This window comes from Gymnodraco acuticeps, unplaced genomic scaffold (genome assembly GCF_902827175.1).
Source record: "Gymnodraco acuticeps unplaced genomic scaffold, fGymAcu1.1, whole genome shotgun sequence".
NCBI classification, from domain to species: domain Eukaryota; kingdom Metazoa; phylum Chordata; class Actinopteri; order Perciformes; family Bathydraconidae; genus Gymnodraco; species Gymnodraco acuticeps.
In genome coordinates, this window is record NW_022992284.1 from 1,107,138 (window position 1) to 1,120,703 (window position 13,566).

Here is a 13,566-nt window from a genome sequence, read left to right on the forward strand (position 1 = left end):
TTCTTAACTATGTTATAAAGTGCTTCACATCAAGAGCAAGAACGAAAATAACAAATAAATATAAATCACAGAGATAAATGCTTTTTCCAGGCAGAGATTTTAAAGCCATTATTAATTAAGCAACCCTACTCTGAGAAGGTTATAAATTATAGTAAAATTATCTTGTTTTTTCAAACTTCTGATAATCCTGGCAGCAGCATTTTGAAGGAGATGTATGGAAGCCTGGGTAATACATGTGTGAAGACTAGGGATGGGTATCGTTTGAAATTTATCGATTCCGATTTCGATTCCGGTTCTGCTTATCGATTCCGGTTCTTATCGATCCCCCGTTTCGATTCCAAAATTGTAAAATAAAGAGGTCAAACGTTTAGATAACAAAAATATATTTATTCTTAAAAGCTTTAACTGAAATTGTTACTAAAAAATATACATGCAATACAAATGTATTGCACAATAGCTGTGCTTTATTTTAACTGAGCTATGCCTGTGGCAAGCTATTAACAGGCATTACACTTTGCCTTTTCTTTTTCTTTTTTAGTGTAGTGGAGCCTCACTTTAGAGTGTTTACCGCGACCTATCTTTGGTGTTATGAAGTGACTGAGCTCGTGAAATGTCTACGGGAGGGCGGGGGAGCATCGCTGCGGGGCAACTGTGGACCTCTGTCGCCTGTCAGCGCAATTTATATGATGCCGTTTAAAAAAATGAAGGGCGGTGCCGGCCGTCAGCATACCGAGCCGGCCGTCAACGGCCCGCTGACGACCGGCCGTTCTGTGATTCTCCAGGTCCGCCCTGTATTCCACCGGGTCACCGCAGCACCGCGGTGCAGACGGACCCGCTGGAATACAGGGTCTACCGCGTTTAGGAACCGTTAAGCAGAACCGAAATTGTGTATTTTGTATGGGTACCCGGTACCCGGCATTTTCTTATCGGTTCTCATCTGGAACCGAGTTTCGGTTCCCAACCCTAGTGAAGACCATTGCAGTAATCAACAAGAGACAAAATAAATCGTAGAACATCATTTATTCACTGTTAAGTTTCGAATCCAGATCAAAGACATAATGTCTGTTTCCTTCACAGGGCCGAGGGAAAGATAAAGCACTGCAGGGTGCAGCAGGAAGGTCAGACCGTGGTGCTGGGCACCTCAGAGTTCGACAGCCTGGTAGATCTCATCAGCTACTATGAGAAGCACCCTCTGTACCGCAAAATGAAACTGCGCTATCCCATCAATGAGGACACACTGGAGAAGATAGGCACTGCTGTGAGTACCGCCACACAATCAGAGGCTCACTGGTTAGAAATGCACATAATGTTGTCTGTGTAAAGTAATATAGAATCTTAAAAACAACAAATGTCTGTCTGTAGTTTGCCCTCTGTTGTAAAACCTTCTGCAGCCTAGTGAGAGGGCTTATTAACATAATCTGTTGTCCAATAGGAGCCGGACTACGGGTCACTGTACGAGGGCAGAAATCCAGGCTTTTACGTGGAGGCCAACCAAATGCCAACATTTAAGGTGAGTGTTCAGTCTGGAGGAGTTTGTGTTGAGAAAATCTGCAACTGGACATGCATATAGAAAGATGTGGGTCTCAACCTTATGTCTTGTCTTTCAGTGCACAGTGAGAGCCATGTACGAGTATAAAGCCCAGAGAGACGACGAGCTCTCCTTCATTAAGAACGCTGTTATCTCTAATGTAGACAAACAGGAAGGGGGATGGTGAGTGACTCTTAATTATCCATTAAGATCAATTATATTTGTGCAGGTAGAGACAGTGAAGCGTTATGACGGAGGGAATTATACAGGGTACGACTATAGGATAGGATAAAGAAAATCCACCATTTTAATATCAACTCAATAGAGTGGTGCAGGAATCCTAAAACCCAGAAATGATTCATCATTTGACCACGTCCACTCTTAGTCATAAACATTGTTTGTGGTTAGATTCCTGAAATAAGATTTGTGGCTAACACAAGCTTCAGAGTTTTTTCACATTAGTTCTACGATGTATTTTCTACAGTACTTAACCCACTCGTAAATGTCCAGAAGTGACTAAATAAACGACTAAACGTCATCATGCGCTGGTGATGCAGGCATGCGACCATGATGTATTTAGTTTATAGAGTAATGATAGCGTTTTACTTCTGGCAACAGATTTACACCAAAGAAATCCCAATGCGGTGTTCATATGTGGAGCTGATCAGAACTTGTTAAGTATCTTACATGTATTTTTGCCACAGAGCTTACAAACAAACCTCATCACTGCACCACTCATTTTAGGTATACTTTGTTTCAACTATCATCTCCTCCCATTGTTTTTCCTCTCAGGTGGAAGGGTGACTGTGGAGGGAAGAAGCAGCTGTGGTTTCCTGCTAATTATGTGGAGGAGATCAGTCCATCAGCAGTGGAGCCCGATAGAACTGTGAGGAACACACCCAGTATATTTAAAGTGGAATCGGTGCACCTGCAACCGTCCACAGAATGTTTGGGTCTTCTTCTTTCCTAATCCTCATTCTCTCCATCAATGCAGGAGATGACAGAAAACAGCCCCCTTGGAGACCTGCTGAGAGGAAGTGTGGACGTGTCTTCCTGTCAGATCGGTGAGTGGCTTCTCCGCTTCCTGTTCGACTCTGTCACCATGGCGCAGGGTCAACCCCCTTTTTTGGCTTCTAATTCATGCACAACATTTCTGCCCTCTTTATTTTACATGAGCAAAGTCACCGCTTTATCGTCATTTGTGTCCATTATCAACCTCTTCTATTATTCATTCTGCACCATTTGGTTTTATTTCTATCCTTGCTTTTCTCCCAGCTCTGTATCTGGTATTTTATTGACATCCTACTGTTTAGTCAATACACACCCATTAGTGTTGGCACATGCTGCCATGTGTTGTTGGAGCCTCTTCTAACCACACTTAAAGGTGGGGTAGGTCAGTTTCAGAAAACGGCTCCAGTGCACTAAAATTTGAAAGTACACAGCCGAAAAGAATCCGCCCCTTCCTTCAGACTTCCTTACAGAGCACCTCCTCCAACACACATGAACGCGCACATGACGTCAGCAGACTGGTGAAAGTGGCCACCTGTTGCTGGCGAGTCATTGAAGTACTACTGCAATGCACGCCCAATGAGGGCACGAGATACATTTGTGCGTGCACGAGATGGAAGGCTGACAGACAGGGCGGCAATCCAATCCGTTTAGCCGGCCCGGCTAAACGGATTGGTTGTACTTTTTACAGTATTACGGCTTCCACAGATGACATTTTTTTATGGATTTTTTGTCAAAGCACTTAAGATATTCATTACTATCGGGATGTTAAGAGCATTCCATGGAATATAACAAAAAGTGTATCTCGAGCCGGTTTCTCAAACTTACCTACCCCACCTTTAATACCTGAGCCCGCCGCTCTGCTTTGGCTCTTTGGCTCCATCTAGTGGTGGTCCGGGGAAATACTGAACAACATCCTCGTACACTCTGTTCCTTCACATGACCACTGGCACAGTCACAGCAGTTGAAGCCATTGTGGAGAAAGTGATGACGGTGAACCTTGTGGCAGAGCTGCTGTTTATCTTGCACACCACTCGCTGATGTGCTCAGAATCATAATACCTTTATTAGTCCCACAGAGGGGACATTTACATTGTTACAGCAGAAAAGAGCCAAAGACAGCTTAATGTTACCTAAGATGCATGCATAAAAACATATTAAAGATACAAAAATTATAATAAAAAGGACACATTTTACAAAATACACATCCTGTAACAGTTCTGAGATATAGCAACCAGGTATATATTATATATTAACGGCATATATATATATTGCAAATATTGCACATAGTTGGTATTTAACAACAAGGGGTGTTATAGTCTGTGTTGTTGTGTGTGGGGGGGGCTCTACCAGGGGCCGTGGTTATACAGTCGGACCGCTGCAGGAAGGAAGGACCTGCGTTATCTCTCCGTGAGACACCGCGTGTGCTCGAAGTTTATATTATTTAAACTTTGAAGGCACAATGAGAATGATGTTCCAACAAAACAATATATGGGCTCATACAAAAAGAATCCCTTTGACCCACCAGAAGTGATTGGCGGTGTCTGTATCTGCAGAGACAGATTTGTATATTTTCTTAAGTATGTATCCAAAGTCATGGGGGACATGGTATGGACAAAAAACATTATTTAATATATTGCTTTAACATATAGAGAGGTGAAATGCCAGTTTCTTTTTAAATGATAGTGTATCTGGGGTCGGCTTTCCCCCACTGTGGAGTACCATCAGCCTTGCTGAGCCAGGGGGAGGGGCCTACTTTGAGTGTTGTGTTTACAAACTGCAAATGAAAAATGCAAGTACCTATTATGCTTGACCTTGTTTGCCTCCAACCTTTTTAAAAGCAAGTCCAATTCAGATTGCAAAAGACTAAGATGTTTAAACACAAAAAAGCAATTCAACAGTAGTTTAAACTGATTCTGTAAAAACAATTATAACCTGCAGACAAAAGCATTTTCTCTCTATATCTGCCATTGCTCCTTTTCACTTAAATATTTGTTATTTGTTAGTATTTTTATAAAATGTTATAACATTTTCATAGATGCAAGCAAATAAAAATGATTTTGATATTCCTGATGGTAACACGGTCTGGTCTGAGCTCAAATAGGAAAGGGAACCTGTGTTTGTCCTCCTCATAGCAAGTTTTCAACTCGTCTTTCTTACATTTCTAGTTGTGCGTCCTGATGGGAAGGGCAGCCGGCCTCATGTCTTCTCCCTGGTGCCGAGCACCTCCATGCGGACCGGCCCGGTGCTGGACGTCGCTGCCAGCACCCAGGAGGAACTCAAGGAATGGGTGTTCAAGATCCGTGAAGTCACAATGACATCAGAGGCCAAGGTAAATAGATATATATCTACCACATGGCTGACAGAGAATGCAGGTCAGGACTCGTGTTTGCCCCTTAATACCGATAACCTCACTAAGCAGTGAGCTCATATGGTGTTTGTCAGGAATGCCATTCTTCAAAATCACACCGTTACACATTTCACACCTGGAAGCTTTCTTGTTTTACCTGAGCAGTATTTGTTGAGGGAGGAAAAAAGCTTTAGGCAGTGTTCGCGTCGGTGATTTGAAATGACATGCGATACTGTTGGAACAGCTGTATTTAATGTATGTGTCCCTCTGCACAGCTGGAGGAGGGGAAGATGATGGAGAGGAGGAAGAAGATTGCACTGGAATTATCCGACCTGGTCATCTACTGTAGGCCTGTGCCATTTGACGAAGACAGTAAGGATAATGCACACTTATTGAACTGTTAACATAACACATACAAATACTGAATAGTACCAATTCAGTATTAAATTCTGTCCTCTGTTTCTGCCTCCCGTAGAGATTGGCACAGAGCGGGCCTGTTTCCGGGACATGTCATCCTTCCCCGAGACCAAGGCAGAGAAGTACGTCAACAAGATCAAGGGGAAGAAGTTCCTGCAGTACAATCGACTGCAGCTGTCCAGGATCTACCCCAGAGGACAGAGACTAGACTCCTCCAACTACGACCCTCTGCCCATGTGGCTCTGTGGGTCCCAGCTGGTAGCACTCAACTTCCAGACAGCAGGTAGAAACCGTCCCGTATGAGCAGATGAAATTCTGGATGTGCGATAATGGGTATCGGCAAATAACGGCTTTAAAATCAAATCTCAGCATCAGCCAAATCCTATTTCAATATCGCCTCAGGAACAGCATCATCAAAACCTGTTAAAATAGCACGACATTTGGTATCACAATAAAGATGTTTAACATTTGTGACCCGCTCTATCGAAATCAGTCGGAAGTCACAACGGCTCATTTCAAAATAAACGTGGATTTACGTAAAAAACCATTTTTTCGGGGTTTGGGTGTTTTGTTTGATTTTAAACAAACAAAGTCTTGGCTTTCAGAATATGAAACTTTTATTTCCAAAATCACACGATAAATACATTTTTGAAGCTTGTAAAGGGAAGATGACAGGCACCTCTCACTCGCAATCTGCTCTTCCGCAGCGCCGCCCCCCTCCCTCCGGCTGAAATTATGAATGTAAGAGTATAGTAATCATAGATTAGGGTTCGTTACAGTTTGTTTTCGTCTGATTTCAATTAAACAAAGTCTTGGCTTTCAGGATATTAAACGTGTTTCGGCAAATTCAGATGATAAATACAACTTTGAAGCTTGTAACGGCATAATTACAAGCGGAGAACCGAGTAACTTAACGTCACAGCAGGCATAACAACAGCCGGGGTTTCTCGTGAGGGTTTTCCCCGGGAAACAAACACAATACACACAAATGCAAAATTACACAAACACACACACAAACACACACACACGTATACACACACACACTCGCGAGCTTCCCCCAGACCAGTAATCCAAACGAAAATATCTTCCCTCCGTAGTATTTTGATCATTTGCTAATAACCAATCAGATCGATGGATTCCAGAGAAGAGAAAACTTTGAAGGCCTTTTTCTCAAAATGATGACTCGGTGACAGTCATTATATAATGTGACATATTTTGCTTAATATAGTACAAAAACAATCCTGATATCATTAGAAAGCTAGGAATATCCTCTTTCCAGCAGTGTATACAACTCAAAATGTGTCTTCGGGTCAAGGCGACTGATTTCGATGGAGCAGGTCACAAATAACCTAGATGGCAACAGTTTTCTTAGTTTGTCCAGGGATGTGTATATTTTGAAATGTGTTGTATTTTTGCCCGCATCAGCCATCACTATAATAGTAACCATAGTAATATGTTAAATCAGCTACAGGGGAGAATTGTTGTTCTCTGAAATTAAGTGGAAAAAGATATGTGCATGGATCGGCATCAGACAAATCTGATATCGGGTAGCAAATCCTTGTATAAAAAAGCAAAGATTATGTTTGTTTTCTTAATCTTTTTAACGTTTTTTTATTTACCTTTCCTCTTCCCCCCTGTGCAGACAAGCCCATGCAGATGAACCAGGCTCTCTTCATGCTGAACGGAAAGAGCGGCTACGTCCTGGAGCCGCCCATCATGAGGGACGACAACTTTGATCCCTTCGACAGGCATACGCTACGAGGCGTCGAACAAATCACCCTCGAGATAGAGGTAGAGCAAAGACAGATTTGGACTGTGTTCGCACGCACGAGTGCTGCCCTTCAGTTGTTTTCAAACTGCGAGGTGCTCCTCTCCAGCGGGAGAGTATAAGAGACACTGCATGAGGTGAAATGGACGGGTGCATGCGCGTGTTCTAAAAATAGCGCTAGGTGGTTGTTGTTGGCCGGCCACTGATTTGAGTCGTTAATTATCAAGGTCAAGTCCTGCAGCAGCAGCTGTGACACACAACTCCAAATAAGGTCCTTTTAAAAGCCCTGCTCACACTCCTCTTGATAAGAACTCGGTTACATCTGAATATACAGATATGACACACATATTTTTAGATTCAGCGTGACACTTCACAAGGATTTCAAGAGCAGTTGTCTGAATTGTGTGTGTGATGGTTTGCCAACAGTGTCAGACTGCCATAGGGGATGTGTAAAGATGTGTAAAGATCTGAAGGAGCAACCTGTTTTCCTCTCCCTCCTCTTCTGAAGGTTTTGGGCGCCCGGCACTTGCCCAAACACGGACGCGGCATAGTTTGTCCTTTGATCGAGATCGAGGTGTGCGGGGCGGATTACGACAGTGCCAAGCAAAAAACTGACTCAGAAGGTGAGCGTTACTCTGACTTTTACTATGGGTGTGTCTGCCAGTAATGAAGTGATACTCTGCCAAAACTGAAGGAAGGAGTAGTTACTGTTTACTTGATACATTACCCTCGTGCAATTTCCTGCTCCAAGAAAAACAGGAAGTTGTACAAACAACTTAGCCATGTGTGGGAATACAAAGAGAACACATCAGACACAGTTCAAACAGCTGTAATCAGGATTTAGACGGATAAGTAACATTGTTCAAATAAGTTTTTACAAATGTGTTTCTTCGCTTTGTGTTATTGATGTTCTTAGCCACTTACTGTACTCTTGTTATTAAGAAAGGATGCTAAAGACAAGTATTTACACCAAATTCAAATGTAACTATACAAATAACCTTAAACCTTTTAACAGTGATAACATTAGTTTTATATAGCATACATTCTAAATAATGAGTATGCTTTTATTCTCTGCTGTCTATCTGCAGTGTGGTTCACAATTAGCTAATGCAAAAAAGACTCCTTGAAGGAATGAGTCCTAAAATCCTTAAATCAGTGTTTTTGAACTTGCAGCTCCTTTATCTTGAAGTATGTATTTTTTTCAAATGGGTATAGTCAGATGTCTAAAAATAAGGTCTTTGGTTAACACAAGTTTAAGAGATTTTCAACTTTTGTTTACGACATGTCAGTAAATTCCCCACCACACAAAAAGACTTGCCGTCATCGGGAACATTAGACGTCAACACAACAAACACTATTCTGTCTTTAGCTTGGTGGTGGGACATCAGCTCATGGGACAGTGGAGCGGATGTGCTTGTTGGGCCTGCATTTACGCTTTCAAATTCATAAAAAGTGTTTTTCATTAGTGAAGAACATCTTGCTGAAAAAACATGTAATTTTCCTGCTTATTTTGTGTAATATTAAAAAGTCTGATGGCTTTTTCTTAAAGGAATCGGGAATCAATAATATGTCATCCCTGCAGCACTCCATAGCCCCTGTTTCTTTCAGTGTCATTTAGTGTAATTATACTGCATTTTTACACATGGATGCAATTGTCTAGACATTTTAAGTTATTGCTGAATGTTTTTGTTGTCACTGCTGTTACTGGGGGAAAGAATTGTTATACTGTTATTGTTACAGTTGAGACACCAGTGATGATACATTTTTCAATCTTCTCTGTCCATCTTCTTCTTGTCCTCTCCAGCTGATAACGGGCTGAACCCCACGTGGCCCCGAAAGCCATTCGAGTTCACGATATGCAACGCTGCCTTTGCCTTCCTGCGCTTTGTGGTTTATGAGATTGACATGTTCAATGACCAAAACTTCCTGGCTCAGGCCACATTCCCCATTCACAGCCTCAAGACAGGTACACACAGATTGAACGTGCTCTCAGAAATTACCCTTATATCCGGTTGGGAATCATTGCTGTAAGATACGTGTCTTTCTGCAACACCAGGTTACCGGTCAGTCCCTCTGAAGAACAGCTACAATGAGGATCTGGAGCTGGCTTCCCTGTTGGTCCACATGGACATCATCAGTGGCCGGGTGAGTGACTGTTCTTTACCAAATCCTGCTCGGTGATGCTTCCGCCCACAACAAACCCTACAGGCACTGAAAACATGAGCAAAGCTAGCTGACACATTTCACATTGTTGTGGTCCTCTCCAGTGTTACTTTAGTTATTGGAAACTATGACTAGAAGACGAGAGGAGGAGGAGGCAGCACCAACGTCTTTAAACTCCAACTTTGACTACATCAACATGCAATATGTTGACCAAATTCTCTCTTTATTTTTGATGACAAATAAGAGGAGACAAAGTGATTACACATTTGATAAAGCACTAAGAGTTAAAGATTCTGGTGGAAAAAATAGACCCCTCATACTGTCTTAAAGAATGAAGTTTAAGACGGTCAATTTGAAGTTGGATGTTACATAACATTTTGTTTTTAGACCAGTGTTGATCTCTGTCAACAACAGTCTAATATACAAATGAAACGCATTCGATAATATGTGTATTTTAGTAGGTTTGAGAGGTGCTGATAAGATGATTTGGTTACTTTCAGACAGAGCTAAGTAGGCCGTTTCCCTATTTTCTCAAAATATATAATATATCTAACTACTTTCAAAATGAGCCTGTATGTTAGTTCTATAGGATACAGTCCCAAGTGTACAGATAACCACAGTCCCATGAACACTGTAGAGGTCTGTGGAGTTGACATTTTGTTTCGTCTCCCCCCGTTTCTCTCAGGATGAAAACGGGGAGGTTCTGAGCCCGTTCATCGCAGTGGGGGCTGCGTCAGTGACGGCATCTTCCCCATCTGGGCGGGAACGTTCGGGGGAGTCCGTGTCCTCAACGTCCTCCAACGTGTCCCCTGTGCCCCAGTCCCCGGCCCAGGCCCAGGCCTACAGGGAGGGCTCCTTTGAGTCCCGATACCAGTCCCCTCTGGAGGACTTCAGGGTGTCCCAGGAGGCCCTGTTGGACCACATGGACCCCCAGAACAGACAAACAAGGTACATATGAGGCGATCTAGGTTTTTTTAAGCCTGTGCGGTGAGTTTTGTATCGGTGGAAGATTCCAGACATCCTCCTGTCTTTGTTTTTACCTCAGGATGCTGCGGAGGACCAGAGTGGGCGGAGAGAACCGTGTCTGAGTCCAAGCCAATCAGGACACATTTCTGTTGCACCCCCCCACCCGTCTATCCCTCCCCCCCCCCTCCCCCTACCCAGTCGCCTCTCCCCGTACTGATGATGTCACTGACTGCTGTGAACACTGTTTCCATGGAAACGCCCACCACCGCTTTGGCCTACATTTCAGGCAGCTCTCTCACCCTCCATTCTCCAAACCAACTCCTCTCTCTCTCTCTCTCCCCCTCTCTCCCACCGCCCAGCCCTCTCACCACTCGCCTGATGGGAAGGAGGGACTCGGACACAAGAGTAGAGGGAGGACCGCTGAGAGGAAGCTGACCGTTGGGACAGGAAGAAGAAATTGACATTCATGGGAGAACAAAAACAGGCTGGAGTAGAGTCTCGCTCTGGGCTGGTTGTGAGAGGACGGGCTGCCCTCTCTTGGTTTTAGGTGTGCCCAACATCTGCCTAGTTTGGAGGCTAAGAGGAGGGAAATAGAGAGTTATAAAAGGTATCAGTTTGAAACTGTTCCCCAGTTAAGTTTCTTCGCTCTTCTCTCTATTAGTCGTATATGAATATATGTATTTATTCCTGCTGTGCTGTTGGCCGGAGAACAGCAGCAGCTGACCTGCTCTCAAAGAGCTTCTTTCTCCATGTTTTTAATTATTCTAATTATTTAAGCCTTTAAAACATTCATAATGTGACTTTTCATTTTTTAAATGTATATGTGTAAAACACAAGGGCTCTCTACGGCTATTGTAATGTCTCTCTGCTTCATAGAGGAAATTACCGCCTCCAGTCAAACTCACACCATAACCCTGGGGGAATATCTCACCCTTTTTTTGTTTAAGGCATCAGGAAGAAGTCATAGCCTGTTTGTGTTGGAAGAAGTGAGAGCGTATTATCTGCACACACAAACACACATGCATACATTTTATTTCTAATTTACATTCCAAGTATCTGCACATCATTCTATATTCCTGCCTCACAGGCGCCTTTACAAGCCAGTCTGACACACTCCTGAGTTCCTCCTATCATCAATCATGTCATCATCACACTGTGATGAAGCCGGACCAGGGATACACGTTGTCCTACGATAGGTTGAGGTCCAAGTGATATTTTAGTTTATAATGATCAGGGTAGTGTCTGAATGGTTACCCTTGATTAGCGAAGACTTAGTGAACACTCCCGCAGGACTAATCCTTACCTAAATACAACAAAATGTTCCTCCTTACGATTTTTAGCCTGCATTCTCTTCCAAAATGTAAATGGGCCTTATTAAGTGCTGCACAGTCATCTTGTGTATCAGATAGTTCATTGGCTGCAAGGTTACGGCTAAAATAACAATACTGATAACTGATCATTTCTAAAACAGCTGGTTTGAGGAACACAGTTCTAACCTCTCATTTGACATGAAACATTGTAAATGTGTCACTTTCAAAAATGTACCATACTGTAAATACAGTCAGGCTATTAACATTGCAGCCTTTTGATTATGTGATTTATGATTGAATATTTCAGAAATGTGGATATTTTTACTGACATTTCAGGCGTAATAGAATTTATGGCCGCTTTTTATTCTGTATTTTTTATTTGTTGAGCATAACTATTCCCATACCTAACACAGCTCTTTGACTACAGTGAATGAACAACGGTCACTGTTTCACATTGTGAGTTTAAGTTTAAACAGATGTCTCTAAGAAGAGGTTTCGAGGTCCAAATGTGTTTTACTGCAACCGGCTTATTTGTTTTTATTTGTCAGGTAGGAGTTCCCTGTGTTTGAAAGGAAATGAAGTGTTGTTGACCAAGTGGGAGCGTTTACATTGCCGTTGTAAAGAAAACATCCCATATACACATCATGAGAACGTTTTGATGCAGCACAAAAACATAAGGGACCTTTTGTGTTTGTGCTGCTACAGTGTTTTAGTCCTGGGGGAGTTCTGTCGCAGCACAAAGCTGCTTCCCAGAAAGCTTTGAGGATTAAGTCGCACTGCTACAATAAACATTCAATTGCAACGGCCCTGAATTTATCTGTGATGAAATGTGCAAAATACATGAATGTAAAATGCTACGTGTTGCAATTCGTTCCCAACTTTAAATTCCCTTTCTAGCTTCGACTCATGTGTGTCTAACTTGCTAATTCAGACTTCTCCTGAGCAAAATGTTGGCGTGTTTTAAAAGTGCAGGGGTTTTTCATGTCCTTCGTTTGTGGAGTGAGAGCCTCTTTGGGTGGAGTAGAGTGTGAGCTTCAGATTTAGCAGTAGCTGGGCTGGTGTTATCTTTCCAGGTTCGTATCAGAAAGTGTTTCCTCTGCTTTTATGTGATGACTATATGATGTAAACTCAGTATTCTCAGTCAGTGTTTGACCACTGAGACACACCTAAGCCATAGGGTATGATTTATGCTAAGGTTAAAGCAGGGACAGGAGTAAATACTTAAAGTCTCAACTACATTCTTTTAGCATCTTGTGTTTGCAGCCTCATATTGATTCCAAGGCTACCCCATATTACAGTTGTTTTTTTCTTTCCGTTGTCTTTATGGAGAGCTCTCCCTCCAATGCTGCATTGCTCTTATCTGTGTACACATCATCACAGCCACATCATTCACCTCGTGCACAGCCACGCTACGCCCACGCAGCCGCTCTCACTTATTCTCTCTGATCGGCCTCCTGTCAGCACTGTGACGAGCGACTGCTGCTCAGTTTGTCGTACCGGTTATGGCGGGACATCGTGAACTCCCATCAACCTGTAAAATGGTCTCGATCAACCAGACTAAAAGCATCTCTGTGGGTGTGCAGGGTCCATTAGCCTAATTTGTTTCCACTTTTTCTTTGCTCCAATTATGTGTTTTGTTACCGACAGTCTCATTTACTATCGCCTTTCTGTAATGTGCCTAAACTATGGAGAGGAAAAGTATTCATTTTAATTTTTCATATGAAACATATTAAATCCTGAAAAGTAAATAAAATACTTACTACTTTATGCCGTTGTCTTATTTTCATTGCATTTGTTTTTCTAAAGTTAAATGTTGACCAATTGCATCACTGAGAATTATCAACCTCAGATACTGCACCTCTGGAAGTGTAAACAGCTGCCTGAGATGATTAGAAGAAACTCATTTTGACGTTCGATAATTACGTTTTTTTTGTGCATGGTCCTTGATTGTAAGGACGTACTTTTCTTGTGGGTTCACACTGTTTGGACAAATCAAGCAGTTTTAAAGTTGTCACCTTGAGATTTTGGAAGGTGTCACTATTTGTTGTTCTAGTCGG

General features: G+C 42.5%; 1 protein-coding gene across 3 annotated transcripts in view; it reads left to right on the forward strand.

Moving 5' to 3' along the window:
• plcg1 (phospholipase C, gamma 1) overlaps positions 1-13,276 on the forward strand; it is a 33,877-nt gene extending 20,601 nt beyond the window's left edge. For 2 of the 3 annotated variants that reach the window (XM_034207439.1, XM_034207440.1), the window contains exons 20-33: positions 1,078-1,258; positions 1,433-1,510; positions 1,608-1,711; positions 2,321-2,414; positions 2,523-2,592; positions 4,704-4,867; positions 5,161-5,257; positions 5,361-5,585; positions 6,945-7,093; positions 7,579-7,693; positions 8,875-9,036; positions 9,127-9,215; positions 9,919-10,181; positions 10,559-13,276. In XM_034207439.1, coding sequence (XP_034063330.1) covers positions 1,078-1,258; positions 1,433-1,510; positions 1,608-1,711; positions 2,321-2,414; positions 2,523-2,592; positions 4,704-4,867; positions 5,161-5,257; positions 5,361-5,585; positions 6,945-7,093; positions 7,579-7,693; positions 8,875-9,036; positions 9,127-9,215; positions 9,919-10,181; positions 10,559-10,634 — 1,867 coding nt within the window. In that variant the 3' untranslated portion in view covers positions 10,635-13,276. Of the gene's footprint in view, positions 1-1,077; positions 1,259-1,432; positions 1,511-1,607; positions 1,712-2,320; positions 2,415-2,522; positions 2,593-4,703; positions 4,868-5,160; positions 5,258-5,360; positions 5,586-6,944; positions 7,094-7,578; positions 7,694-8,874; positions 9,037-9,126; positions 9,216-9,918; positions 10,182-10,278 lie in introns of all 3 variants that reach the window. The other variant, XM_034207441.1, reaches the window with a different exon arrangement.
• Positions 13,277-13,566: the final 290 nt, after the last annotated feature.